This window comes from Neodiprion pinetum, chromosome 7 (assembly GCF_021155775.2).
Source record: "Neodiprion pinetum isolate iyNeoPine1 chromosome 7, iyNeoPine1.2, whole genome shotgun sequence".
Lineage (NCBI taxonomy): Eukaryota > Metazoa > Arthropoda > Insecta > Hymenoptera > Diprionidae > Neodiprion > Neodiprion pinetum.
Genome location: NC_060238.1, coordinates 19,704,075 through 19,727,801, shown reverse-complemented (window position 1 = coordinate 19,727,801; position 23,727 = coordinate 19,704,075). Strand labels below are relative to the sequence as shown.

General features: G+C 35.6%; 4 protein-coding genes across 5 annotated transcripts; 1 reads left to right on the top strand and 3 right to left on the bottom strand.

Moving 5' to 3' along the window:
• Positions 1-922: 922 nt before the first annotated feature.
• On the bottom strand, positions 923-17,625 carry Chd1 (chromodomain-helicase-DNA-binding protein 1). Of its 2 annotated transcripts, XM_046635471.2 has the most exons (23): positions 16,145-17,625; positions 13,343-13,455; positions 11,540-11,830; positions 10,841-11,029; positions 10,587-10,756; positions 10,305-10,468; positions 10,042-10,201; positions 9,637-9,949; positions 9,300-9,507; positions 8,926-9,203; positions 8,106-8,832; positions 7,774-8,019; positions 7,530-7,697; positions 7,325-7,451; positions 6,935-7,095; positions 6,501-6,862; positions 6,163-6,400; positions 5,668-5,787; positions 5,341-5,568; positions 4,870-5,193; positions 4,206-4,780; positions 4,003-4,116; positions 923-3,870 (listed from the first exon to the last, which is right to left on the bottom strand). In XM_046635471.2, exons 1-23 carry the CDS (start codon positions 16,151-16,153, stop codon positions 3,648-3,650), a joined length of 5,508 nt encoding a protein of 1,835 aa, XP_046491427.1. In that variant the 5' UTR covers positions 16,154-17,625; the 3' UTR covers positions 923-3,647. The 2 variants fall into 2 exon arrangements, with proteins under 2 accessions (XP_046491427.1, XP_046491429.1); XM_046635473.2 differs by lacking the exon at positions 11,540-11,830.
• A 499-nt stretch (positions 17,626-18,124) lies between these two features.
• On the bottom strand, positions 18,125-21,083 carry LOC124223484 (trafficking protein particle complex subunit 13). The gene is made up of 10 exons (XM_046635488.2): positions 20,605-21,083; positions 20,280-20,448; positions 20,104-20,188; positions 19,897-20,024; positions 19,466-19,589; positions 19,223-19,319; positions 18,929-19,155; positions 18,745-18,845; positions 18,467-18,614; positions 18,125-18,328 (listed from the first exon to the last, which is right to left on the bottom strand). The coding sequence occupies exons 1-10, from the start codon at positions 20,645-20,647 to the stop codon at positions 18,236-18,238; spliced, it is 1,215 nt and encodes a 404-aa protein (XP_046491444.1). The 5' UTR covers positions 20,648-21,083; the 3' UTR covers positions 18,125-18,235.
• Positions 20,856-21,784, top strand: LOC124223487 (small ribonucleoprotein particle protein SmD2). Its single transcript, XM_046635491.2, has 3 exons — positions 20,856-21,013; positions 21,254-21,509; positions 21,598-21,784. Exons 1-3 carry the CDS (start codon positions 20,871-20,873, stop codon positions 21,700-21,702), a joined length of 504 nt encoding a protein of 167 aa, XP_046491447.1. The 5' UTR covers positions 20,856-20,870; the 3' UTR covers positions 21,703-21,784.
• LOC124223485 (proteasome subunit alpha type-6-like) lies at positions 21,773-23,699 on the bottom strand. Its single transcript, XM_046635489.2, has 5 exons — positions 23,542-23,699; positions 23,263-23,357; positions 23,077-23,158; positions 22,093-22,522; positions 21,773-21,987 (listed from the first exon to the last, which is right to left on the bottom strand). The coding sequence occupies exons 1-5, from the start codon at positions 23,615-23,617 to the stop codon at positions 21,930-21,932; spliced, it is 741 nt and encodes a 246-aa protein (XP_046491445.1). The 5' UTR covers positions 23,618-23,699; the 3' UTR covers positions 21,773-21,929.
• Between the last annotated feature and the right edge of the window lie 28 nt (positions 23,700-23,727).

The following is a 23,727-nucleotide window of genomic DNA, read 5'->3' as shown; positions in this document are numbered from 1 at the left end:
TGTATAGTTAACTGAGAGATTAATGTTGGCATATTTTTTTCTTTCCAATGCCGCGGCAAATGCTTGAATTTTTTAACTGCTCAAGCGAATAGTAATAGGTAATCCACAGTAATTAGAAACGTCTGATAATAACATCGAGTCAAGCCTTTTCAAGCTACTCTGTACTCTACGAAAATACTAATCAGAAAGGAATCCTATCACGTACTTTACGAAAGGACGTGTGTGACACATACACAAGTGTTTAAAACGTCATCTTATGAGTTTCTTAGTTTCTTTTCTTCTCTTTTTTATACACGTGTTTTTATCATACGGTGTGACATAATCTGCTGAATATTAATATGTGTATATTAATATTCCTTCACTAGTATATTTATATATCAGATTCGAAGCATGTATGTACAACACACATACATCATACGCAATTTAATACTTCCGCTAATGTTGTTCTTTATTTTTAATTTCCGCTGCCGCGAACAGCTTTTAGTAGTTAATATAAGTAAACCCTTATCAGTTTGGTGATGCATAATTATTTTTCAACTTTTACGCGTAGCGAAAGGAAACTTTATAAACGAAGAAAAGAAACTGATAATAAATATTATTACACAACAATATTTACAACCCTGTATAGGCTTGTGTAACGTCATTCAACTCGCGTTTGATAAGATTATGTTTTAAATTATAAAACGGGATTTTAACTATCCTTGTAACGATACTTCAGAATTGCGTCGTTTGGAAAAACGTTAATAATTTTATCCGTCAACATTGTCAATGTCAATAGAACGACTACTCCAATAATACTGTCCAAAAGAATATTTTAAGTGATTGATACAGTAAATTCAGCATATCGTTTTCAACCAATAATGTATACATTTATACAAGTCATAGGTCGCTACTGTGTGAGCTAAAATTAAAATAATTCATATACCGTTACCAATACTTAAGCTGTTTTAATGGCGAATCTGGACAGATTCAATTTGTATACAAACTTTCACCTTTACATGACTTTTAAGCGTTATTCATTTCTACACTGTGCTAGAAAGAAGCATTAATTTGTCCAGCTATACATGGTTTTACTTTTTCAGATGATTTATAAATAAATACAGTTTATTTGTTTGTTTGTTTTTTTTTTGTTTTTTTTTCCAAGTTTTTCAGGACTTATCCTAGAGTTTCAGTTCATTTTTAATTGTCACTTCACTTCTGTTAGAACGAAAAATGTATCAAAGAAAAAAAATTATATTCACAAATGACATATATTCATTCAATAGTTGTAAGTTTCCTGTGGTTATTATTATAATTATCATTATTCTCTCTCTCTCTCTCTCTCTCTCTTTCGTTCTTATGCATCCATATATTTCCAGAAATATCGAGTTATCTAGAATGAAGATAGATAAAATACATTACCAGCATATTATGCGTTTAAACTGATTTTTATGATATAATAATTAACTACATACCTCTTGTTATACACTATCAATAATTACTTTTGCTTACTTAATTATAATATATACACAACATTTCTACCTCACTCTTATCTAAATCATGATTCCGTATTCGACCATTAATAAATTATAAACGGCTCTGTTCATTTTCACGTCTTCAACTTGATTTAATCGAAAAATATGAATCTAATCTAGCAGGGGTTGTTTTGTCATTCATCTCTTAATTAAGCGGTGCATCACGCATTTTTAGTATCAGAGTTTTCGAAACGGACTCTAAACAATATTATCATATCTTTGTTTTTCACGTGCACACAATATAACCTTAGCGTTCGTTTATCTCTGTTAATACGTTTTATATTATTTACACATGATATACATCGAAATCTGCGGTTTTTTTTTTTTTTTTAATGAAAAAACGTCTGTCTCTCATTTTGAATAATTAAAATGAAATAAATGCCAATTTACCCTCTGATAGCACTATATTAGAGGCGAACGAGCATAATCAAATTAATTTACGAACAATGAATGGAATTTGAAAAATGAATCGCCAAATTGTCAATAAGAATAGCGGATCATGATCAAACTACAAAAATGATACTTCTAAATCATTTGTGTACAGTTAGTTCAACTTCGATATCGACAACGTGCCTGGGTATATATTCAACATTTGTTTCCAAAAAACAAATATAAGGTATTGAAACAGAGAAACTGTTTAAGAAGACGGTGTCAAGGTAGTTGGTAATGTGATAATTGAAAAAAAAAGAAAGTAAATCGCCACAATGTGATCTCTGATTTCACCGCTGATTCCACGACACAGATATATTTATTTTATTTGTTGTCCGTTACTTGATCTCCGTCACATCGTAAATGACATATAAAAAACATAATAAATAATGGTTAAGGAGTTCCGGACGTATTTATTTCTAGTTGGTTTTTAAATTTGACTGAAACTGAATGAAACAATATTACTGGATCGCAACAAAATAATCAGATCATATTATTTTTAACTGTATCAATGAATATATGTATACCTAAAGACCTGTCGAAGAACAATTGATTACGATCCAATATTTACTCGATACGTTGACATAATCGGAGAAAATATACATGCTTAAACTTAATTTCTTTTTTTATCAAGCTAATACTCATTGCTTTAAAAATTGCACAATAAACTGATCAAACGAAACAAGCAATGCCGTGCAAATGACCAAGAAGTTTAATAATAAAGTAAATGCCTAAGTAAAAATTAATATCTTATAAAATCAATTATAACTTCTTGCTTTCACAGTTACGTTGAATCGGTGATTGGTTTAATCGATAAAGTTTGGTTAGCTATTTCCTCTGTGAAGAAATGAAATGAAATTAAAAAAAAAATAAAAAAAAGTGGCGTCAAATCAGTGTATGATTGTAAGTCATGAAAAGCTAACTTATTGGCAGAATTTCGGTCTTTGCACAGCAACTCGTGAAGCAAGAAAAATAAATAGCTTCTCCGTATATGCTATTGATTAGCAACTTAAAAAAAAAAAAAAAAAAAACAAAAAATCATAAATTTATAATTTGAAACTTATTACAAATAGAGAATCTAATTGGTAACAATTTCGCATAGTTTTCTATTTTGTTTTGTGTTTTTCAATATTTTGTTCCAAGTTTTAAAATTTACCAATTCAAAGAAGTCTCGCGGAGGTGTCACCCTTGCAAAATTCTTGAAGATTAATACATACATCCATATTTAAATATACATATGTATATTATTTTCTTCGTTATTTTCGGCATCTATTTTCGAACCATGTTTATATTTATTCAAAATTCATCATATATTCCACTATATGATAAATCAGTCAGATGCTCGATATAAAATTGTATTTTATTCTGTACGGGTGGAAATAGTTAATTTCGTTTTTTTCCGTTTTCTCGTTCCTTTTTCTTTGCCTCCCTTTTGTTTTTTTTTTAATTTTTCTAAATCGTAGTGATATTTTTTTTTCGTCTTTTTTTTTTGCCGTGTTAAATGCCATCAACTTCTTGAATGACAATAATGGATATCGCACTTGTAACATAATACAAAAGGTAAACCTTTCCAAGTTTTGCCTCAAGAGAACAATTCACAACGGGCACGAGGACATTGAAATGAATGATAGACGACAAAGCGACTTTAACCAGGTTTTACAACCGGTTGACGACACATTCGAGGACGGTGGCGAGAAAGGAGCACTAGGAATTTGCATTCGGCGGAGGTGGCCTACGGTCGTAATCACGTCTATAGTCTTTGTTAGGCCTCCAATCACCAGGATATCCATCCCCTGGGTACGCTCGGCCTCTGAAATGTCCAGGCGGTAGATCTGAGGGTGGATAACCACCGCTACTTCCGCTTCCATAACTTCCTGGACCACCATATCCATAACCCGGAGGGCCTGGAGGATATCTATAGTAATCACTGCAAAGATAATAGTTCGGAAATTCAATTCTCAGTAGAAGTAAATTTGTTCGCAAATACTCATATAAGCTTTAATACAGGCAAAGAATGAGAAAAAAAAAACTGATTTCTACATCAATAAGTAACGCATACCTTCGTTTCTCGTTCATATGCATGCCGCGATCACGTTCTCTGTCTCTGTCGCGATGATAACCGCTAGGCATACGTCCGTAAGATTCGAATCTTTCTCGTTTATGATCTCCAAACCTATCGAGCAGCGGAACGTTAATTAACAATTAACTATGACGAAATAAGTGAATAAACCAATTGCAAAGTTCAATCGCATCACATTTTACCTGCTGTCTCGAGGATCTCTACCGTCTCTGGGTACCCAATGATCGTCTTCGCGTCCTCCACTGTAATGACCACCAATGTTGTAATTTCCGCTGTCTCTCCTCACTCTCTCATCTTTCGCTCCGCCCAATCTATCCAAACCTCTTTCGCCGTGGGATCTTTCCCTTTCCCTATCTCGATCTCTGTCTCTTTTCATTTCCTTATGTTTGATTTCTTTTGGTTCCTTGTGTCTGGACGGTTGTTCGCTACTCAATGAATTACTGGAATTCGAATTCGAGTTTGCCATCAAAGTGTTCGCAGCAATTGGCGTCGTTGTTGTGGTTGTTGTTACCGTCGTCGTGGAACCAGTCGTCGTACTATTTGCAACCGAGGTAATAGATTGATGTTTTTTGTTTGGAGTACTGCTGTTTGAATTCTCCTCCACTTCGTCTATTCTACGTTTCACTTGTTGTCTCTGTGAATCTTTGCTGCTACTATCTTTGGATTGTGAATTATCGCTCCACTTATCCGTATGTCTTTCGACATGTTTCTCACTATGCTTCTCACTATGCTTATCGTGTAGTTTTTCACTATGCTTCTGAAATGAAAAGAATTTCTCGTACATTGTAGCAAAAAATTAATGATGGGTTTGTAAAACCTAGCACATTATTGTCTTACTGGACGTACCTTCGGGTTGACAGTTTCTTCCTTCTTTTCGGGGCTGGATACTGGATTCGAGTTAGTCTCATCCTTCTTAGTCGCATGTTTATACAACTTGTATAATTTTTTCGCGTCAAATTCCGTAAATTTAGACACGAAATACCATAGATTACTTCTCCACTCTTTTATAAGTTCGGGATCCTTGTACTCGGCCAGACAGATATTTATCTGATTCCCAATTTGAACGAGGCATTGCCTGGTATGCGTTACTTGTTCACTCTGACTTAAAGACTGATCCGGCCTATCCAAAGCTTTCAGAGCTTTTTTGACGGGCCGCATTTTTTCCTTGCACTGTAAATTACGGCATTAATTATGATTAGATATTAATAGATTAGGAAAATTAAGATACTTTCAAATAGAAATATATCCAAACGTACTCAATTGAATTGCTCAATCTAGCCCAAATAATAACAATAAGAGATTAGACGACCAACTTACCTCGTTAAATATAGACGGATCAAGATCACCAAGAACATCAAGAGCTCTAGGCTCATTGTTGGCCGTAAAATGCATTGGACCGACAGGTTGTTTGTTTTTCTTCCCTCTTCTACTCTCTTTCTTCTCTTTCTTCAGTTTTTTATCCTTTTTCTTATCATCCGACGTAACCTCGCCTTCTTCTTTCGGCTCTTTCTTGCACAAAGGCTCTTCCTCCTTTTTAACCGGTTGCTGAAATTTATCGTTCGTGTATTGAAATTTCATAATCTATCGTGGAATATCTTCCCTTATGTTACAAGTAAACTTTATTGCATAAAAGTTTGATTTTACCTTGTCCAGTTTAAGCTTGAGCTTTTTATTTTCATCTCCCGAACTGTCATTCTCCTCGACAATTTCTTTAGTAATGACAGTTTTTACTTCCTTAGGCTTGCGAGGCTTTCTCGTTCTGGTCTGAAATAAAGAATATAACGAGAAACCTAAGTATGAGAATAACACGACAGATCTCGCTCGCATTTTTCACACATGAATTCTCATTTCTGAACAGAAAATGAAATCTGACGATATTACCTCGGATCTAGTAAGGATCTGGGAGAACAGGACGTATCCCTGTTGAGAAGGAATAGGAAACAATTAGGACAGGAAACGTGGATAACAGGAAAAAAAATCGATTTCTCCACCTGCTAGGCTTCTTGTGCGCAGGAAAGAGGTTCGTAACAATTTGTTACAAGCTAATAAAAACACAATTTTTCATCGTTACAAACTGTGCACAAACAGAGATCTTTGGAATTTGTTAAAACACCAAAAATTATCAATCATAGAACTCACCACTCCAAGTTTAAGGTCCATCTGCTTTTTGAGCACTTTCAATAAATACTCAGCTCGTGTATTTAACTGTTTAACTTGAGGTTTACTGTCGTTGTGAGGGAGAATTTTGTCACCAAGTTTATAATTTGCGTCCAATTTAATCGCCTCCCAAGATCCCATTCCATGATGATAAATTCCTCTAAGTAACCGCGAGTCATCATCTGGAGTCCAATCGCAGTCAAAGTTCGCCGGTTTTAATCTAAACATCAATTCATAATTGGTAGTCAACAATCATTGTCTAACCCGGTGAATTTATCCAAACTTATCTACAACTTTAATAGACTCCGATAAGAACTTACTTTATATCAAGGTGCCAATTGGCTCTCTGTTCGGAATCTGCAGGGAGTGCGGCATCGAGCGGTTCTAATTCTTTTTCAGCAGCAGAAAGGGATTTTGCATTAACCATAACGCCGCCAACTTTGAAGGTTGGACCTCTTCCTCTTTTCCGCCCTGGGCCACGGCCTTCCTCTTCAGTCCCTTTATTTTCTTTAGCGATAGTTTCAAACTCTGCTAAGCAAGCCTCGCATCTGATTCTTAGCTGCTCGCCCAAGTAACGCAACTCAGACATAGGCTTCTCTTGCAATTCGGCATCGGCTGCAATATCATCTAATCTTTTCAGCGGAGCCCCAAACTTCTTGTAGCTCTTGACGAACCTTCGAATCTGATGATTCAAAATTGTATTATTTAAAATCAATATTGCGGAGTGAAATTTCGATTGAGATAATCAATTCACCTCGGCGTCGGTAAAACTCTTCATATTTTCTCTAGGAGTGACTCTTGGTCTACCCCGCTTTTTAGGCCTCTCATCATCGGTGCCTTCTGCCTCGCTTCCCGAATCTTCAGCATCTTCGCTGTCGTCGCCCGTAGTTTTTCTGCGTTTTCTACCCCTTCCTTCTATAAAATATTCATGCAGATTTTGTATATTCAGTACTTCAGTATCGCGTTATTAGATTTATACACTCAATCTAATGACATTTTTAAAAGATGATGTGGAAAATGTGTTCACATAAAACAGAGTGATTTCATTAGAATTATATCGATGGTTAAAATAAATTTTTTAAATCCGATAAATGATAACCTTCAGGAACTTGTTTAAGTGCATTTGATCTTTAAAACAAGTTACCTTCACCAGATTGATTGATTTGCTGAAGAGTCTTCCGACTTCTGGGTGGTAGATACAGATCCTCCATTTCCTTAGATTTTTCCGCTTCCTCAAGCTTTTTCCTAAAATTTTCAGGAATAATCTCAGCCTGCAAAGAAAATAATAGATCCAAAGTTAATATTGTACATCAACGATCGCTTTTGCAGCTGTGCAAAATGATACTCACCCAATCTTTACTTTCATCGTCAATTTCATTAAGTTGAGGAATCGGCTCTGTCTCTTCTTCGAAAGCGGCAAAACTGGCAACTTTGAACGCCGATAAGAGTTCGTCTCCTACCGTGGCCGGGGCTTCGTCTCTGGTTTCAGCACGTCGCAGTATTTCGTCAATGTCACACTATAAACAATCAAAAGAGCGTATTTTTATTGCCAATGACGTTGAAGTTAATCTAAATTTGATCGAACAAACTTACAGTGGGCTCCTCATCCCCGTCTTCTTCATCTTTGAACAATTCTTCGGCACCGAACTTCAGAATAGCATTTAGATCCTCCTTGTTAAAAGGGTTATTATTTGTGTTGGGACCCTTTTTGTCCAAGACCGTTCTTCCCGTTGTATCCATTCTCTGTATTACTAAATGGTCGAGCACCATTTTTTGTTTCGCACGTTCAACTATTTCTTCTTCCACGGAATTCTTTGTCACCAATCTGTATATGTTCACCTGTCAAACGATAAACGGGGCAAATTCTCCATTAGTATGTCAGTTAAAAGAGATGTTGTCGTTGTGGCTAAATCTAGATAAAATACCTGGTTTTTTTGACCTATACGATGAGCTCTAGCCTGGGCTTGCAGATCGTTCTGCGGGTTCCAATCAGAATCAAATATGATAACAGTATCAGCTGTTGCCAAATTAATTCCAAGACCACCAGCTCTGGTTGACAGTAAAAAGCAGAAGTCTGTCGAGCCATCTGCATTGAAATGATCCAGCGCTTGCTTTCTGAGCTCTCCCTTTATGCTTCCATCTAATCTTTGAAAGGGAAAATGTCTTTTTTGCAGATATTCTCCCAAGATGTCCAACATTCTGACCATCTGGCTGAATATCAAAACTCTGTGACCAGTTTCTCGGAGTCGTACTAACAGTTTATCCAACAAAACCAATTTTCCCGATCCACGAATTATCTGTTGTAAATAATCCTCGTTGCTTTCTCGCCTTTCACCGTCCGTTGGCTTAGTTAGGAATGCATGATTGCAACATTTTTTCAACTCTATAACAATGTTGAGAAACGTTGTCGTCGATCCCTTAACACCCTTGCGAAGGGCATTATAATTTTTAGTAAGTATCCACTTGTAATACTGTTTTTGCAAAGAGGTCATCTCGACACGTAATATCTGTTCGACTTTAGCCGGCAATGATTTCTCTACGTCTTTTTTCACTCGACGCAAAATGAATGGTTCCAATTGCCTGTGAAGCTTCGAGTAACCCTTTTGCGCCGCGTTGTCATGTTCTTTTTCAAATTCTTCCCAAGAGTTGAATCTATGTGTTTAAAAACAATTGTAATACATGCCGTTTAAAGAATTCGAATCAGTTTCACCAAGTACTTAATACAAATAAAAAAAATTCACTCACTTGTTAGGCATTATAAAATGCAGCAATGCCCACAACTCTTTCAAACTGTTTTGCAACGGAGTTCCGGTGATAAGAAGTCTATGATTGGTATGAAACTCTGTCAATGCTTTGTATAAAAGTGAATCATCATTTTTGAGACGATGCGCCTCGTCGACGAGCAGTGCGGCCCAATTTATGGCCCCCAAGAACGTTTTATCCTTCAAAACTATTTCGTACGTCGTCAAAATTGCGTTGAATTTCAACCTCTTTGAACTATAACACCATTCGAACTCCCTGATCTGTAAGCCGTAAAAATACATCAAGTAAAACAAAAATAATAATAATAACAAAGAGAACATTGAACAAAAATATTCTGCCAAATTCACAACACTTACCACGTTCCTAGACGTCACATCACCAAGATAAGTTACAAAATTCATATCTGGTGCCCACTGTGCCATTTCTCTTTGCCAAGACGTCATCGTAGACAATGGTACAACCAATAAAAATGGTCCATACAACTGTTGCGTGTGAAAAAGGTAGTAAAGGAAGCATATAGTTTGTATAGTTTTTCCCAGACCCATCTCATCCGCGAGAATAACACTGAAAATGAAAAAATAAACATCAACAAATTATTAATAATCTTTGATTCATAGTCATGTGAAATTATCGGCACTTGCTTGATTTTTGATAACGAATTTCGAATATATAACATATATCTCATAGCTTTACCTATTCTCTTTACACCAAGAATGAATCAACCAGTTTAATCCGTCCATTTGATAGTCTCTCAAGACTAAATCTTTCCCCCTTCCCATGTATTCGGGCTGCCCTTTGACTTGATGAAATTTTGGTCTATACTTTAATACTTTACAGTGTTTACTCGGTGTTCGTTTCGAATCTTCCCTATCGCGAAATTCCTTGATCTTCTCAGGCCATTTTTTTATTATCAAAGCTCCATCTTCCCACGTCGCATCGGCATATGGTAAACTTTCCCATTTACAATAATAATCTGGATGTCCAGAATCCGGTTTGTTATATTCAGCTGTGAAAAAATATTATTTCAACAAATAACGGCGCAGATAAAATTCGCCTAGTCTTTTATCCAATCAAGTACAACAATTAACAAGTTTTTACCAATTATCCGTTCTACGTAATTGTAGCTTTTCAATAAATCCTGTTGAAGTTCCAGCTGACATTCGAAGTAGTCTATATCTTCAGGTCCAGCATAGTCTCTCCACTGTTTGATTTCCCGTTCTCGCTTCACGAAATTTTCTAATTTTTTAATACCCTTCACCTACGACAAATGAAATAAAATATCGGTTTAAAATGTAAAATAGAATATACTCCAGTTTCCATCCACAACCAGTCTGTATAAAAGTTCGAAAATTTTCTCATACCTTTTGCGCCTTCAAAGAATCCTCTGATTCCCACGTATTGTGTATATGCGACCAGCCTTTCCATTTTATTAGATACTGCGTCTCGGCTTCTTCGTCCGCCAAATCTGTAGGATTCAGATCACCGTTTTCTTCAACAGCGTAGACAGTCGTCACATTTCCAGTAACTAACAGTAGCAAAAGTTTATACACGTTCGTTATAAAATGCCAGAAATCGTAAGACGATTTGCTTGTGTTGCGTTCATGTGATTTTGCTATAATTCGCATTGATTTACTAAAACTCACCTCCTTTTTTTCCTCTTCTCTGCCCCAGAATTCGTTCAATGGTTTCGGCATTATCTGGTTCCAACGGAGTCGCCAATGCTTCGTCAACCTCGACTATATCCTCACTGTCAGTCCCCTCTTCGCTCTGTTCTTTGTAACTGACTGCAGTTCCAGCCCGTCGCGTGACTTGCCTAAATTGATATTTATCGTGTGTTGAATTACCTAACGATCATAACAGCCCAAATAATTTTAAATTAATACTGATGCGTGCTCACCTTCGATTATCATCGCTGTCAAACGAAGAATTCTCCGAGGATTCTGATATTCGTTTATGACGTGAACGAGTGTTTTCTTTCACCTTTTGCGCTGCTCGACGATTTATCGATTTACTTGGCGGAGGTCTCCGTTTAGTAGCTTCATCCGATTCTGATTCTGAACTGTCAGAATTCCAGGAATTTTGAGTACTGAAATAAGAAATGTTGCAATGATAAGTAAACGAGTGCCACTGTGAGATGTTATATCGCGTATTAAGACGTTACACAAAACTCGACGACTAAGGCTTGAAGCTTGGAAAACAAATCACACTTGGAAATTAATTTTTAGCTTTATGTTAGCCTGTTAACAGCGATTAAAAAGTCTAACAATTCAAAGAATACATGATGATAACTTAACATGGAAAAAAGACTTCCTGATTCAAGTTGACGAGAGTCAATGCAATGCATTTGTTGCGAGAAAAATTTCAACTTGCTTATGTGGGGTTTGCTGAATTACAGAAGAATTGAAGTTTCATAATTAAGACTTTGATATCGCTTTCCGCTACCGTCAAATATCAGTGTAATTGTAATTGAATTTTCGAGCAATTGCATTTTTCTCAAATTTTATCACAATGAAATTTCCTTACGATCACAGAAATCCCAAAGGATATAATAAAATACTTACTTATGATAGCGTTTTATCTATTTCATTCTCCTTACCTTTTTTTTTGAACCTTCCGTCGTACATCGCCGTCGCTTTCGCGTTGCGTGGTGAGCCTCTCTGGTTCCTTGCGGGATCTCCCCGATCTTCGGATTCCATAAACGTCTGGGTTTTCATCCCATTCACGACTCGAGTCGCTTTTGTGTCGAACTTTTGTCTCTGAGCTATGTACCGAGCTTTTACTTTGAATGCTAACGCTTTGTGCAGGAGTATCCGATTTCGACGATTTATCTGACTTTTCAGAGTCCGAACCTGATGCTGAACCAGAACCGCTTGAGGAGCTAGAGTCACTGCGTTAGCAGCCAAGCAGTTTTGTTTTTTTCGTTATACTAGTATTACTTTTTTTTTTGTCACCCCCTTTCAAGGGGTTGGTTAATATTGGTAAATGAATGAATGAATGAATAAATAAGAGATATCTGTTGACTCGCATAATGATTGACCGTATTGTAAGTTTCGAGATAATATATTGATTCAAACAGAAGATAAGTATTATCTCTGTTGAGAATTAAAATTTTGTTCAGGATTAATATCTGATAACGATAATCGTGCACGTGTTGCTCGCTTGTAATGTGTCAGGTTTAATTTTTTCAATATTAAATTCTGACGTCTCAGTGTCTCGTAAAATATTGATGAAATATCTATAATTGTATGATTAAATACAAGACTGAATTAACAAAATGACTATATCATTATTCAGCTTTTACGCTCGGATGTAATACTTTCACTATACGATTTTACAAACATTTTAAATAAGAAATATTTTCATGTGTGTAGAAAATGATACTGTTCGATAACTTTTCACTCTGGGAAGTAGTTGTTTGTTGTTGTCTTTAGCGTAGATCAAAATTACAGTGACTCTGGTATTGACATAATATGATGAAACGATGTAGTAGTAATAAGTAAGGCAAACACGCAACTTGATCTAATTCTCACTCCTAAACTATGATTTAAAATACAAATATTCAAGAGCATTTATCACTTTATAGATTATCATAAAGTTTTTCAAACTTAAGTTCACAAGAAATATGAAAAATTCTATGTATCCCCCAATCTAATAATCGAAACTACTAACGAAATAGAATCGAAATAAGTTCATAAAATTCTGGCCATTGTATCCAGAGCCGAAATGATATGATTGTAATAATCATTAGCATGTCTCTAAGTTTAATACAAAGTTTAAAGTAAATGAAAAAAAAATATTTATTGGTAAATCAGAGTATGGAATGTAAAGTGAAGAAAAATGTACAACTTGTGTAAATTGAAACTCATTTGTGGAGTGGCAGGTAGTACAATGCCTCTTTTTATTTATTTTCCAACATCAGCTTCAAAGAACAAATAACAGTTAGCCGTAAGATCAGCAAGGTAAAGTTAGTACTGGCGTGCAAAGCTTGAGCAAGTAGCTTGATTGATTTTTAATCACGTGAAACTTCCAGAAGTATCGGTCTGATCTCAGAAAAACCACAAAACAAAATTTTAAATACTGAAATTGGCTTTTACCTAATTTTATTAACCATTCATCCGATCTTTTAGTATTCACACAATACGACGTCCAATGGAAATCATAGAAGATCTTACTCATTCTTTATACTTTTTATGTCTGAATTCGAAGTAAGTATTTGAAATATAAAGCATACTTTTAGATGTACCAGAATTCAATTTACTAATTGTTTCCAAAAATATTCCGAGACTTAAATCAGAGATTATAATTTGCTTTTTTAGATATCCAGGTTTTCCCTGATACAATTGGACACCGTGTGTGTTATTACTAAATTCAATTCTTTCAATTCACTGCATATACACACCTGTCTGATCCAGAACCAGATCCGGAGTTGCTTCCGGATGATGAGCTGTCGCTCTTACTCTCGTTCTCCGAATCTGAACCAGATTCCTTACCAGACTCAGAATCTAAAGTTTTCTGTAAATGCAATTCGAAATATACAATCTAATAATCAGTAATCGCTTATACAGACATCTATATAAGAAAGAGCAGATACCACGGTGTTGTTTGGATATGCTGTGCTAATATTTATCCAGTAATTCAATACCAAGGATATTATTAGGAACAGGAATGATAATAATATTAATAACGCTAATAGGTTTGACTATCTGTTGCAAATATGTAGTAGAATTTGTTATGGATCTATTCAATTAGACAGTGCTATATCATATACAATTTCCTGTTTACGAAATTCCGTAGATTGCTCAGCAGCCATTTTGTGGAATTCATCCGCCATTTTGTTTATGCCATATTATACCAAAAGCAACGAATTTATTGCAATTATAGCTTGCCGATATGGCTTGTGTTGCTTTGATAATTATTCTTAATCACCGCGAAGTAAAGCTGCTGGTTTTATTCAGATTTAAAACTACTTTGCTATCCTTTTCTCAAGATTTGCAAACTTATTGTACTTATACTGCAGGCATCCCAAGATCCAACTTATCCTTTGTCCACAGATGTCGATGGTGATGTAAATTCTGTGCCTTCTTAGCTTACGGAATCAGATCATAGAACAAATGATGCAACCTTGCTTACTAGATAGCTTAGATATATTATATACAAGGATGGAGATAAAATGACTTATATACTGTTTTTAAAGTGTAATAAATAGGTTTATTTAATAATACAAAAGTTACATCAACATTTCAGTGTTGATACAATCATTTGTGTACAATATGTAAATCCAGGTGTTTAAATAAGGTAACCTTATATTAGTTGTTATTTTGCATCAAGATCTCAGACAAAATTTACCCCACAAACATTGTCCAGCGAACTTTACATATTTGAATCTCTAACAGTTTGGTGATTGAGGGAAAAAAATATATGCGTGATGCGATAGCTCTTCCAAGTATCGAATGTAGATTCCTAGATATGTAAAAAGCATAGGAAACACTGATCAACGATAAAGAAATAATATTGAGTGATAAAAAACTGAGTTCTACGCGTTCCAATAGAAAAAATATGAATATACACTTCGCAAGGAATATTCAATAGCTGTAATGCAATTATTTATCACTAATTTGAATCGAAACTATGTGAGAATTAAATGATGCATCCCAATTAAGTTATAAGAGAAATAATACCAGTGCCTAATGGTAAGTATTAATTTGCATTATAACCATCAGATGGAAGAACAAAACTTTCATTGCCATAAATAATGCTAGTTTCTCTTTTCTTTTATGATATATCTATACGTATATATTTACAGTGATATGAATAATTGCTACTTGGATAAAATCTTCAACTATATAGAAACGAATAAGATGATTTGATTGACATTCGAATTCAGGAATACGAGCAAATAGTAATATTGAATCAGAGTAGTTATTATAATTTATAAAAGAAAAAACAACTAGCAATGAAAATAATTCTATGTACACGATACGCTTTCACTATCGAAATCTTTTATCTCTTTAGTTCAAGTTAGCAATGAGCCTTAGTATTTTATCTATTTTTATTTTTCTGTAGTTGTTCAATTTGCGAAAATAGTTTGTGTGGCATAACGAGCTTAATAAAAAAAACGATTGAGGACCATTTTTCATTTTGTCGCAATAGAATTGAATAGCATTAAAAGCAGAAATATACTTTTACAATAGCAATGCGATAAATTTTTAGACGAATGTTACAAAAATTTACGTTTTACTCAACAGTTTGTTTGCAGTGAAAACCAGACTACATTAACAATAAGCTTGTAAACAACATTTCTTAGCAGATGAGTATGGCTGTCGAATATCAAATGGATGTCGTGATTAAATCAGATTAATTTGGGCTTTCAAGCCGTACAGTGCAGATATTATTGCCTTGTAGGAAGTTGAATAACTTAGGTGGGTTTGAGGATAAAACTGATGCAAAACATATTGGCACAATGTTTTATCGATACTGGGAACACTGCTGTGTTTACGCACAATGAAACAAAGCGGTTGAAGCAGTAAAAGTATATGAAAATGATGTGGAAAATGATGGTCAAAGTTTGAATAGAATAGTAAGTAAGTTTGGAAGATTTGCCAAAACCAATGGCAGTAAGGATTATAATTTTTGAAGTAATGTCACAAGGCAAAGAGTTGCAGGTTATGTGGATAGCGTGCGGCCCAAACTTTAAGCTCAATTTGCAAAAATGGGTCCGTCACGAATATTTGAATAACTGTTACCAAAGGTTGGGAAAAATAGTGAGGAATGGTTTTGCGGGAAAATATGGTTGGAACATTGACATTTTAATTGAAAAAACTCGTTGTTAGTAGAATGTAAACAAACTTATAGGTTATTTGGATGATCAAGACTTTGTTAATTTGTGGAAAATTCGTTCAACAGAGAGACAAGTCCCTGGGCTCAGTCGGGGCACAAGGCCCCGCCCTACACGTAGAAACCCTTGAAATACAGGTGTAAATAATAATTTTAACAATTATCAAGCATTTTCTAGCCGCAGATGATTAAAACGCAAGTCGCAAGGGGTATTTTACATTATTCCAAACAACACCGCGGTCGCATCGGGCAAATTGGTATCGCAGATAAACGGTAACGCTCATATCATAAATAAAAACAAATAATTATCGATGAAAATTGCGAGAAAAGCTCGAAAATTGACTATTTTTCGTACCCGTCCACTCACCTGCATCATTCCCCTTCACGAGTAAAACCAAATTCCTTATTTAACGTCGAATATGCACTATTTCACCCCCTGTTCACCCTTCCGATTACGAAACAACAACGTATTCACGATACTAGATATCACTGGTTATATTATATCCCGACATTGTTCAATAATATCGAATTTTCCCGTACTATATGGTCACGGACCTGAGCTTGGCCGCCATTTTGTGATCCCGTCTTGTTCGTCGCCCTCCTCGATTCCCCCCCTCTTGCGTCCCTCTCGACGGTACGACGTACCATCATGCATTGCGCGCGCGGGACATTACCTCACCCCTCGCGCCTCACCCGGCGCCATGGCCGTTCCAGGTGAGCGCCGCTGCGTCACGATTTCTAACTGCGTTTACATGGAACGTATGACGAGTAAACAATTCAGGTGGACATAGGACATATTTGTTGCCCAGTTACAGAGAAGAGAGGGGAAAAATACGATATTAATAATGGAGGATGAAAATTCAAGAAAAAACATCCTGCAACGTTCCGATCGATAATACATCCGTCGAATATATATGTACGCGAAACCGGCGTAATTTTCATCATTGATTAATCGATCGCGTGACGACAATGTGTCACAACATTTGGGTCATCGAACAATGAATCGGAAAGAAAAGAAAATAGAAGTAGAACAAAGAAAATTGAACATCGAGACACAACCGTTTGGCTGACATTTTTAATTGTCGTGTGGGGGGAATGCCTGAAATTGACCCAGAATACTACGCGATTGTTATGATTATTATTTCTTTCTTCATAACGACCTTGCTCACGATGCGGTGTCGAAAGAGGAAAAATCTTCGATCGCGACACACAGTTTCCGAGAATTAATTTAAAGACAGCAGCTTGTTCCCTCTTTCTATCGTTGGCGGGTTTAACGGGTATAGTTCGATGAGTCTTGCGATACATAAAGATTTGATTTCGAATAAATGAACCCAGAGAATTCCTCTCATCTCTCGCTACAATAAACATTTCATTGAAATGAAATTCGAGATTCGAATATTTTTGTACAAAACTTGCAACGCGTAGTAGGTACGGGTATAAGTAGGTAGGTAGGAAATTACGTATCCATACGTGTGTCTGTGTGTGTGTCGTGTGTACACATACATATATGCATTCATCGTTATGTAAAGTGTTAGTGACGTCATCATGCGGGTACAAAGCGCCGCTCTAAGGCGGACTAGTAAACTACAAAGCTTTCATTTTCCATTACATTGGGACAGGGCCGAAAGCAGAGCGTAATTATTGTTTATACAATGGTCTGTAAAGGAACGTATGCGTAATTATTTTGCATTAAAACAATACATGTAATTTACCCAATCCAATGAAATGTAACGAGACTTTTTTCCAAGCAGTAGGACAAGTGTAATTTGTACTGAATGAAAGACGAAAAATATTACCCGGAGACCCTGTGACACAACCACAACGGAAAAGGAGGAGTTTGACGATGCTGATCGAGGCCTCGAAACTCGATCACGTTTAATGCAACAACTTCCGATCGACGCATGCTGTCGAGACTACATATCGATGTTCGATGGATCGAAAAAATCCGTAGCGATTAGTCAAATTCCGTGATATTTTTGCCTAAAGGGGAATTAGATATCTGGTATATTATATGTATAGATCAGATTCTTGCTACCTTCTTTATAACGCAAGATTCATTGTATGATTTATATTAATCAAATTTTCGTCAAATAATTGCAGAATGTCACTGATGTATTGGGGAAAAAAAAAAAAAATCAACTTGAAAATGATTAATTTTAATCATTAATTTCAATCGATTAGTTATTTCTTAAAATTTGTCATAACTTAACAAATCTGTGGCGATGAAGAAGGAATTAGGTTGTACAAATTTGTCATTGTTAATAATGGTAGGTAATTTTTGTCGATAGGTAATTGGTAACAATATCATAAAATTTCAATAAATTGATAAGAAACTTTCTTTCGTAATAGATAATTATCATCAGATTTAATAATTATTGATCATATTTACATATTTATACAACAAATATTATATTAGAATCTCTTTTCCAGTAACACTTTCTATTAGTATAAATAATAATTAGTCGACTTGATGTACAAATATTTGGGCGAGGTCATCATGATCGTAGACGCGTTTTAAAAATGTGTCCACTAATTTCAAACCTGAAACAGTCTAAAGGCGAAAATGATCTATCTTTAGTCTCTCTTCTGAAATCATTACCCATTATAATATATTGAAAATTATCTGTTTTAGCACTTTTCACTATACATGCAGCTTTGGATATGAAAATCTTTGAAAATAAATACTCACAACAAGCCCTGTGTCGAGTGGAATTAAACACAATGGAATGTCGCACGATGCTCCCGATTTAAGAGTTCCTATCACAGTCTCAGAGACTCCGCACCATGCTATAGACTTATTAGATTCTAGGCCCAACATTATATCCATACTTCTCTCTCTGTAAACAAAACATATATTGAACTGAGCATTATTTTTCATTGATGTTATTTTATTTCAATTTGAATACGATAAATTCGAAAGGTTCTCTACACATTTATCACTGTCAATGAATGCTTTCAATTACTCACGAAGTATTTACAATACGACATTTGAAGTTCACTGGTTCTTCCAGGTATGCAATAGGTGGTATCTCCTTCATTGTTACTCTCAAGTCTCCAAAATCTGGAGCCTTAAAGACAACCGAAAATCAATTAGATCGAATACCAGCTGAGCTTTACATGTTAAACGCATATTGCAGTTTTTGAAACAAACCATCCTCTGCAGCTGACTCGTTTGTAGGCGTCCTCTTTCACCCAAATTACTCCGCCAAACGATATCAAGTTTCCCTATGTTAGTTGCATTATGCATCATTTTTGGATCCTTGGTTAAGCTCGGCTGAGGAGTAAGGCAGTATAAGTACTGCCGGCTCGATCCAGAATCTAATAGATTCACTCGCCCGTAAATAGACTCACCTTGCAAGTTTGTGTTCAAGGTTGTTACTGTGGAGAGTACATTTTTAGTTAAAATTTTTCGTTTCCCCTGCCATAGTTACAAAAATTATCTCACCATTGAATAAATGGGATGACTCAAGTGCTACTTTCTCCAAACAAATCGGACCGGCAGTTTGATTCTGTATTTGAGCCTCCAGATAAACGTCGTCAGACTAGAAAAATCATATGATTAATCGTAAACTTTTTACATTTATAACTGGGTCCTTTAATTATAAATTAAATAGGATAACAAATTTTCATTAATGTATTCTTTGTCATAGTTTTCAAACAAAGATACATTAAAGGAAAGATCATTTACCTCTGCATTATAGAATTTGGTTTTAACATCGAGTGGTTTGACGACTTGGAACTTGAAAAATTTGCGAAATGATAATGGAACAGGTTCAGAAACTGTGGGGGTATATGTAACTTCGCAAACCAATCTGAAAATGAAATTGTGAATTTTTATTTTCGAAACTTCGCAGTTCAGGATTGAAGAGAGTGGTTTGCTCACAAAAGTACACCAGACGGTTGAAATTTTCAACCAAAGAAATAACACGGATTGCTAGTAATCTGAGATTTTATAAAAATTGAAGTTGTCAAATTCCAATAACTATAGATTTCACAGAGTGGAATCAACAAAATTTCTACCTGTAAACAGGAACCCAATAATCTCTGAAAAATTTGACTGTACTACAAAACACCAAAATATAATAAATGCCATACTACAGAATAGCGCAACTCTCTTACATGTGTGTCCCAATCTCTTTAACTTCGTGATGGATAACTTCGTCCACTGTATTATCAGGGCCTAGTTCCTTAGGCATACCGTTATGACCAGACAAAGGTATTCGTTGGGAACTAGTTTGAAGATCAGCCTGTAACAGATTTTAGTTAAAGCATTATTTATGCCAACTCAAATGTTGTCATACAAACTGAAGAATAAAAGAATCTTACTTTCACAATCACGTCTTTAACTAATTGGGAACTACCGTTGTGAACGCATAAGTAGCTCGAGAATATTTCTCCCAAGTAGATATTACTGAAACAATTGTAAAGCATTTATGATAAGTAAAATTATCGGTAGAAAATGGAAAAAATTTTTCATCTCGGCCACTGTGATCAATTATTACCCAAAACTCTGTGGCAACATCATGAATTGGCCAACAGCAAGGGTCTCCATTCCCTGGAGGGAGGTGTTGTCATTTTTAAGCTCATTATTGAGCGTGTTACCTGGAAGATCTGTCGAGTCGCAAGAGACAATTACTGGAGTAGCAAGTGTCGGCCTGGTAAGCCGCATAACTAGAAATAAATAGAATTTAATGAAGAAGTTTTCAATTAACAAAACACAAAAATCAACGAATAAGTTAGGCGTATGATGCAGTTGACATGAATTTTCTTACTCATTCAATTATACAATATTTTGAGAACTAATTGGTCATGATTGTTCAAACGCACCTTTTAACGCTAACAAATGTTCACTTTTCGGTTTTGCTTCCATTTCTCTCGTTCGGTGGTAATCAAGTAATAAATTCCTTGTTGTTTTTCAACAGTCAATCTGGATCTGAAAAATCTGGATGCATAACCTATGACATCTGGGGGATTCTTATGTCAAATATTGAAGCAGAGACCTACTCATCTCCATAGAGCTCATCGCTGATTGGAGTTGAGATCGTAGGGAATTCTGCGGCTGAAGACTGGCAATTTTGTAACTAGTAAAATAAATGAACAAATCCGGAATCTGGGTGATTCCGGCACAACCACAACGTTTGCACGACGAAAGAGAGACGCTTTTCAAGATTCGAGAAGAAATTGATGATCAATTGAAGCAGTTTATAAACAGCAAGAATTTTTCCAACAACATAATGTGAGTGTGCTCTCAATAATATTGATCAAATTATCGTTGAATCTGATAGCATAAAGTAGACGAATTATTTCCAGTTTAGAAGTCACGAACAAAAACTAACCTAACTTAACCTCTCATCAAGATTTAGAATATTTTTTAAATATGATTTATGACCATACTGATGTGTTAACTTTGGCTAACAATTGAACTCTGTTTTAAACGTGATACAACAATTTCATTTTAACAAATGTTCGATTACAGGGCGTCGCTAACCAAACCAAAGTCTGAAATGACACCTGAGGAACTTTCTAAAAGGGAAGAAGAGGAGTTTAACACCGGTCCCCTGTCCGTTCTGACACAATCTGTTAAAAACAACACCCAGGTTTTAATCAACTGTCGGAACAACAAGAAACTGCTCGGCCGAGTCAAAGCATTTGACAGACACTGTAATATGGTATTGGAAAACATCAAAGAAATGTGGACAGAATTACCACGGACTGGAAAAGGAAAGAAAAAGGTAATAAAATCGAAACTGACCTCACTTACCCTCAAATTTATAACTGATTGTAGGTAAAATTTAATAACTGTATGATTAAAAATTGCAGGCTAAACCAGTGAACAAAGACCGGTTCATATCAAAAATGTTCCTGCGAGGTGATTCGGTTATCTTGGTGTTGAAAAACCCACTTGCCACAGCATCGGGCAAATAATATCACTAGTTTGTAAGAATTTTGTAATTATTTTTAACAAGCTGCGATTATACTAAAATAAAGAACCTACTTTAAGCCGTAAGCCAGAGTTTATTTTAGCGTACTTCGACCTATGCATACTTAGTACATATCATCGATAAGATTGATTATTTAGTAAAAAAGAAATCAGATGACACTTTGTGATTAATTACACATTTGGTCATATCCTTTCGACCCGATCTCACCAATTAATCCTTTTCTGCAATTGCGGTCAGATGCTTATCGATTTCTTGCTCGTTGAGAACACTAAGAAGCCATGAAAGGAGAGAAAGAACGAGTTAATCACAATGTATAACTGCAAACAATTGGTTTAAAAAAAAAGCGACATATGAAAATTCATTCATGAATTACCGGAACTTCGGATTGCTCTGGGAGACAACTCCGACCTCAATTTCAGTTGGTTTAAAATCAACAGAAAGAACGGTCGAAAGACAAGTGATAGCCAGCTGAATCGCTTCGTCGTGATCATAGTTCTGCTTCTTTTTTAACTTTTTCTCCAAGTACGAGTTGGCCTCGGTTTGTTTAGCACCAACTGAAATTGCTCTGTAGCCACAGAAGTACCCTGCAGGATCAGTTTTATAAACACAAGGCCCTTTCTCCTGATCGTATGCTATGAGTACCATCGAACATCCCAGAGGCCTCATTTCCGCATTTTGAGTGTAAATCTGACTAATATCAGCCACACGGCGGCACAAAGTGTCTACAGGAATGCTGTAGTCATGTTTGTACTTGAAATGGGCAGCTTCGTAACGAGCACGTTGTACTTGAGATTTGCTGTCAGCTGTAAAAATATCAATTCATTAAAGATTCGTTCAAGTATCATTGTAAAACATAATGTAATTTTTATGATTTAATTAAATCGTTGTAAATAACAGTTTTGAGTATTATTACGAAAAAAATATACTCCACGATTAAATAGTAAGTATCCTGAAAAATGATGGTTCTGTTTTTATAGCAAAATTTGATTCTCAATTAATGAAACCTTTTTCTAGAAATGTATCAAGAGCATAAATAGCAGTATTCTTAAAAATAATAAAAAAAAAAAAAAAACACCTAAATTCCATAGGTTTCATGCTTAGAAACAAAATCTATGTAAGCAGGTATACGTCGGGTAAGTTTCAATTAATCAAGGGGCCACACTTGAAAATGGTTGGTGAAATTGAATTGGTTGGAAATGATTCTTAGATTCACAATTGTCAGCAGAAAATATCTGTGACAAAAAGATTTTCTCGAGATTAGTTTGGATTGTGAATAAAATGTATAATGCATATCAATACAACACTTTTAAAACTCTCAATATCACAGGTTAATTACGGAAACACTTTAAAAATTTACCAATCATCCCAGTCATGACGCAGCCAATATCTTCAGTCAATTGGAAAACGTGTGTAACGCTTGAGGCATCGAGAAGCTTGTCCTGTAATTTAGATGAAAAGTAAATTATTGAGTGGTGCAAAGATATGAGTCAATGATGTGCCAATGTAAAACCGTTTTTCTCCTCAATCTGACAACATAACCTACCGGAACTTTTTTTTGTGTAGCAAATACCGCGGTGTCGACGCCTTTAAGAGCGACGGAGGTCAGGCCGCCTTGATTAATAGCCTTAAACGCATATTCTGGAACACAAACAACGGTTTAATTAATACAGAATACTATCCATCAAAAAGTGAAACACTAATCACGCCGAGTCATCATAAACACGGTAATGAAATGTCGAATATTGCACGGAATACTCGCTCGGGGATCGTCGGATTTTTCGTAAAGAAAACGGTGATACTGCCGACTTTTTTGCAGACTTACCTACTTGGTAGAGCCGACCTTCCGGCGAAAATATCGTAATATGCCTGTCAAAACCAGCGCTACTTCCTCGCGACATTTTCGCTCTCTGTACTGACGGCTTTGCTCACAGTCAGTTTTGCGCTGCTGTGGGGGGTGGGGGCGTTCCAAAACGCCACCTGAATGAGTAGATTAGCTTTCTTTTCACTT

Excerpts from the sequence above, each read along its gene's own strand:
- Chd1 (XM_046635471.2), bottom strand. Across the intron at positions 9,508-9,636 it reads TCTTGGTGTAAAGAGAATAG|TGTTATTCTCGCGGATGAGA; the intron begins GTAAAGCTATGA and ends TTTCATTTTCAG. Across the intron at positions 5,569-5,667 it reads TCAAGCTTAAACTGGACAAG|CAACCGGTTAAAAAGGAGGA; the intron begins GTAAAATCAAAC and ends GATAAATTTCAG.
- LOC124223484 (XM_046635488.2), bottom strand. The coding sequence starts at position 20,647 with ATGGAAGCAAAACCGAAAAGTGAACATTTGTTAGCGTTAAAAG. Across the intron at positions 20,025-20,103 it reads TTAAAGACGTGATTGTGAAA|GCTGATCTTCAAACTAGTTC; the intron begins GTAAGATTCTTT and ends AATCTGTTACAG. Across the intron at positions 19,320-19,465 it reads CCAAATTCTATAATGCAGAG|TCTGACGACGTTTATCTGGA; the intron begins GTAAATGATCTT and ends TGATTTTTCTAG.
- LOC124223487 (XM_046635491.2), top strand. The coding sequence starts at position 20,871 with ATGAACAAATCCGGAATCTGGGTGATTCCGGCACAACCACAACGTTTG. Across the intron at positions 21,014-21,253 it reads AATTTTTCCAACAACATAAT|GGCGTCGCTAACCAAACCAA; the intron begins GTGAGTGTGCTC and ends GTTCGATTACAG. Across the intron at positions 21,510-21,597 it reads CTGGAAAAGGAAAGAAAAAG|GCTAAACCAGTGAACAAAGA; the intron begins GTAATAAAATCG and ends TAAAAATTGCAG.
- LOC124223485 (XM_046635489.2), bottom strand. The coding sequence starts at position 23,617 with ATGTCGCGAGGAAGTAGCGCTGGTTTTGACAGGCATATTACGATATTT. Across the intron at positions 22,523-23,076 it reads CGTCATGACTGGGATGATTG|CTGACAGCAAATCTCAAGTA; the intron begins GTAAATTTTTAA and ends ATATTTTTACAG. Across the intron at positions 21,988-22,092 it reads CAGAGCAATCCGAAGTTCCG|TGTTCTCAACGAGCAAGAAA; the intron begins GTAATTCATGAA and ends ATGGCTTCTTAG.